The sequence below is a fragment of the Gigantopelta aegis genome, unplaced genomic scaffold (genome assembly GCF_016097555.1).
Source record: "Gigantopelta aegis isolate Gae_Host unplaced genomic scaffold, Gae_host_genome ctg8695_pilon_pilon, whole genome shotgun sequence".
In the NCBI taxonomy this organism is placed as follows: domain Eukaryota; kingdom Metazoa; phylum Mollusca; class Gastropoda; order Neomphalida; family Peltospiridae; genus Gigantopelta; species Gigantopelta aegis.
Window position 1 is genome coordinate 1 of NW_024536684.1, and position 5,574 is coordinate 5,574.

At 38.5% G+C, this 5,574-nt stretch overlaps 1 protein-coding gene across 1 annotated transcript; it reads right to left on the reverse strand.

Annotated features, from left to right (window-relative positions):
• Window positions 1-3,695: 3,695 nt before the first annotated feature.
• LOC121367075 (zinc finger protein 676-like) lies at window positions 3,696-5,348 on the reverse strand. The gene has a single exon (XM_041491246.1). The coding sequence runs from the start codon at window positions 5,127-5,129 to the stop codon at window positions 4,098-4,100; it is 1,032 nt and encodes a 343-aa protein (XP_041347180.1). The 5' UTR covers window positions 5,130-5,348; the 3' UTR covers window positions 3,696-4,097.
• Window positions 5,349-5,574: the final 226 nt, after the last annotated feature.

Below are 5,574 nucleotides of genomic sequence, written 5' to 3' on the forward strand. Positions count from 1 at the left end.
ATGAGTATAGGGTGTCACTACAAACACACTTTCCTCAGATACCTACCGATAGATCAGGTGTGGATGGAATATGCCATCTCGGACTGTGCAGGAATGAGCATGTACAGCCACCGCCGCCATAGTGTTACTGCCTGCTGTTGTGCAGAGGTATAAGTACTATGCTTGTCAAAAAATATAGAAGCAATGAATGGCTGGGATTTCGGGGGGGGGGGGGGGGGGGGCATATTACCCGAGGGGCCATTGTGCCCCACTCTCCCCTACTACTCCGTATTAGATTCATTTGATGTTGACTATCTGTGTGTGTAGTTACTTCTGCTACTTTGATAGTTCTGGAAAGATGGGACGGGGACAACTGACATATAATCTTAGCTGCCACATTTGTTATTTTGTTTTTAATACATTTGGTTACACACTCTTGAATAGTTAGTAAAAAGGTTAAAACCAAATTTATCAGAATCCAAAAATATAATATAAGACTATATATTTAGTTTTAATACTTGTTTGCGGGTAACTGATTAAAAATTTAACTGCAAGAGTAATATACAAAAACTGTATTAGTTACACAAATTACACGGTATAGTCAATATAATATATTAGGAATAAAAATTGTATTATGTTTGTCAGAGGCTCGCATAATACGTTATTTTTATTCCTAATATATGATATTGACGATACCGAAACACACGAGGGTAATAATATATTTATCATATAATCTCAAGCTTAATATAACGTGTTTTTGTAAAATGTACAAACAACTTTAATTCCAGTCCGCCATTACTAGATATTCAAATAACGTAAGAATATGTGGCGCCGTGTATTTTTGAATGAAAATGACGTCAAACTGAAATGACGTCATTTTGGATGTCCTTACATCAAAATAAACTAGGGCTTAACTTTTTTCTCTTTTTTTGTGAACGCTGGACAGCTATCAGTGTAAAATTACTATTGAAATGTTTTTATTTGATGACTTTGAATGCATACGTCAATTAAATGTCAATAAATCTAGTGCCGTGACTTTGATTAATTTAAATCTAATTTGCAAAGTTATCAAATTCTTAAAGTATGTGATCTGAAAAATATCACATACTTTGATTGCACTGAACATTTTCAGTGCAATCAAAGTATGTGATATTTTTTCAGATCACATACATTTAAGAAGTTGATAACTTTGCAATTTGAGATGTAAATTAGTCGAGGTTCAGGAAACAAAAAACTAGGCATTTATTGACCTTTAAGACATCCAAAAACGTACTTCGAGGGACGTGACAATCCATGATAGACGTATGCATTCATAGTGGAATCAAACAAAAACATTTCAATGGCTTATATGATAAAGATTTGACACTGAAAGCTGTCCAGCGTTCAGAAAACAAAAAACATTAGCCATAACTTTATTTTGATGTAAGGACATCCAAAATGACGTCATTCGAGTTTGACGTCATTTCCATTCAAAAATACACCGCGCCACATATTCTTACCTCATTTGAATATCTAGTAATGGCGGACTGGAATTACAGTTAGCAAAAACACGGTGTATTAAGCTATGATGTCTATGTCTATGTCTATGATAAAGAGATTATATTACCCTCGTAAGGTATATTTGCGGGGTATCGTTAATATCATATATTAGAAATAAAAATAATGTATTATGCTCGCATAATACAATTTGTATTCCTAATATATGACATTGACGATACCGCAAATTCAAACAATAAAAATTACTAAAAAGAAAACAATAACAACTGTATGATCAACAGAATGAAAAAGATTGACAGAAATAATGTTCCACAGTGATTAATGGACCTTCCTGGAAACTGTCACAATCGAGAATGACACCCCACGCACGTGTACGGGGCAACTGCGTGATGCATGTGCAAACTATGGAATGTGTTTCGGTATATTGATAAACACAACTGAACGTTCTTTACTAGGATGTCTGTGGTCAAAACGTATGTTCGGTTTAGTAGTTGATATTAACATTAATATTTCAGGTTCCCCTACTATTTTTAAAGAGTATATACCCGGTATATACACCTGGAAAAAAGTATCGCAACACCCAAAACAATCGGGCCTCATATCAAAATTTCAAAATATTTTAAAAGTCTGTTTGTGGGGTCCACAATCATGACCCTTTTGCTACACCATATACTGAGATATGGTCTGCACGTTCTCCGCATGCGGGTAGTGAAACGTGCATTACGGGTACCCCGCACTGGGCAAAACACGTGTTTCAAGCCACCGTTCTTACTGTTAGAAAACTGAGAAGATTTTGTGAATTAATTGATGTTATTAGAATATGGGGCCTCCCCAACTGTCAGATGCTGTCAGATGGCAGGTTATTGGCATGCGGAATGCGGGTAATAACCCCTTGAGAGCCATCGCAAGAAATGATAGCCATCATGCATCCACCGTCAGCCGATTGGTCCAGAAACATCAACAAACCAATGACGTTAAGGACCTTAATCGTTCCGGACGACCACGTGTGACAAGTCATAGGGAAGATACCGCGCTTCTGAGACTCACCAGGATTCATCCGTTCATGAGAAGTGGCGTGTTGAAACGAGAATGGCTGCCAAATCGTCGTCTTTCAGACAGAATGGTGCGGAATCGACTCAAGACAGCTGGGTATAGAGCCAGACGACCCGTCCGACGTCCGTTGTTAACCCGTGCTCACATTGCCGCACGGCTGGCCTGGTGTGAACAGCGACGTCCATGGAATTTAGCATCATGGCGGAGAATACACTGGTCGGACGAGAGTCGATTTCTGTTGTTCATGACTGACGGTAGAGCCCGTGTCTGGCGCCAGAGAGGTACAGCTTATGCCCAAAGGCACATCTTGCAGCAGGTTCCGTTTGGCGGATGGTCCATAATGGTGTGGGGTTGCATGTCACACGTTTGCAAACTCGACCTTGCAACGGTCAGGCAAAATCTAAACGGACAACGCTACCTCACAGACATCTTGGACACGGTTGTTGTGCCACACTTTGATAATCATCCTTGGAACACAAGGCCAATTTTCATGGAAGACAATGCTAGGCCGCATTGTGCACGTGTCGTCACTGATTTCCTACACCAGGAGGCAGTCACAACTGTCCAGATTTAAACCCCTTAGAGATGATCTGGGACATCATGGGTCGCAGGGTACGTGAGAGGGAGCCTCCAGTACAGAATCTGGCGGAATTGGAACAGACTCTGCACCAGGAATGGAACAGAATACCTCAGCGTCAGATGCAACGTCTCGCACAGTCGATGAGGAGGGTACGGGGAGTTATCGCCGTCGGAGGAGATTACACCCGTTACTGAGGGTCTGGATTTTATTCTGACCGGAAGGATCTTGATACATTGTTATGGTTTGTGTACTTGGGTCATTTGTTGAGGACTGGAGGGCAAAATATTGACAGTGATTGCACTTGCGAACTTCACACAACAAAACTTAACAGCACCTCATTTTTGGTAGCTTTTTCATCTTTTTGGGTTCTCAGAATAAAATGCGTGTTTTTGTTTAGTATGTTGTTGAATTTGTAATTTAATTCTTCCCTGAGGTGTATTTCATCCAAAAAGTACACTGGCATGACGTTTTTATTTGCATTTCGCATATGATTGACGATAGCTTTTGGCTATTATCGAAAAGTTCGGGGTGTTGCGATACTTTTTTCCAGGTGTAGTCTGCCATGTTAGTTTTACTGGTTGATACAAACTGGCGAGTCCATCATGCTGGTTATTAGGTTATCAGTTACCGCATAAAACAAGTTAACAGTCAAAAGTGATAGTAATATTGTTAAATCAGAACACTAAAGTAATACACAATTATGATATAATGGAGCATTTTTAAAATCTACAATACCTTAAAACCGATACAAGAAAATACGCTCTAACATTATTTATTATCGGCTACTGGAGGTAATTTATTTGTTAATTCTGACATATAGTCTTAAAATACAGTTAATATATGTTTTGAGTTAACTAAGAAAATCAATGAATAAATAATTAAAAGCTGGATTATTGTCTACTTCTTTTTATTCAGTCACAAAATCCTCATCAGAGATGAATACACACTTGTTTGTCTAGAATCATGTCACTCAATCTACATCTTCAGTTCAGTTCTCCCCAGTATGAATCAACATATGTTGTCTTAAGTTGGAACTCCGAGTAAAACATTTTGTGCACACTTCACATTTGAAAGGTTTCTCACCAGTATGAATCAACATATGCCGCTTTAATTTGGAACTATATGCAAAATATGTTGGGCACACTTCACATTTGAAAGTTGTTTCACCAGTATGAATCAACATATGTTGTTTTAAACTGGATTTATAAGCAAAACATTTTGTGCACACTTCACATTTGAAAATTTTCCCCCCAGCATGAATCAACATATGTTGTCTTAAGCTGGAACTCCGAGTAAAACATTTTGTGCACACTTCACATTTGAAAGGTTTCTCACCAGTATGAATCAACATATGCCGCTTTAATTTGGAACTATATGCAAAATATGTTGGGCACACTTCACATTTGAAAGGTGTTTCACCAGTATGAATCAACATATGTTGTTTTAAACTGGATTTATAAGCAAAACATTTTGTGCACACTTCACATTTGAAAGTTTTACCGCTATTATGAATCAACATATGTTTTTTCAAGAGGGATCTACATCTAAAACATTTTGTGCACACTTCACATTTGACAGATTTCTCACCAGTATGAATCAACATATGCTGCTTTAAGTTGACTCTCTGTGCAAAACATTTTGGGCACACTTCACATTTGAAAGGTGTCTTGCCTGTATGAATCATTATATGTTGTTTTAAGCTGGATTTATAAGCAAAACATTTCGTGCACACTTCACATTTGAAAGTTTTCTCACGAGTATGAATCAGCTTATGTTCTCTGAATTTGGAACGATTTGTAAAACATTTCGTGCACAATTCACATTTGAAAGGTTTTTCTTCAGTGTGGATCTGCATGTGTCTTTTAATGTTAGGCTTGGCTGAGAAATCCTTTAAGCACATTCCACACGTGAAAGGTCTTTCACCAGAATGAACACGCATGTGTATTTCTAGAAGAGACTTGCCTTTACAACTCTTTGAGCAGACTTCACATTGGAAACACCCTTTATCCCTGAACGACATTTTGCTTTCCAGATGAAGATCGTCAGCTGATGTTTGCCAGACTAGAGTCTATTCTGTGTTGAGTAAACATCTGACGTGCCTCCAACGTTGCACTACTAGTATCTATACAGCTAGCACTGAAATAGAGAATCATCAATAAAACAGAAACTAAGAAGGATACCCACTTTGATGGCACATCGTTTGACGTAGTGCGTATTCAGTATGACAGATGCACACTGGCATTGGTGACAGGTTTTACATCATGTGGCGTTGGTGACAGGTTTTACAAATTATGTGGCGTTGGTGACAGGTTTTACATCATGTGGCGTTGGTGGCACAGTTTTCAAATCATGCACAGTGAGACGGTGTCGGCGTCACAACTAGTAATCAATGGCATGAAAGAAAATAAATGTGAGAGAGAGAGAGAGAGAGAGTGAGAGAGTTAGAGAGAGAGATAAAAGGTGGA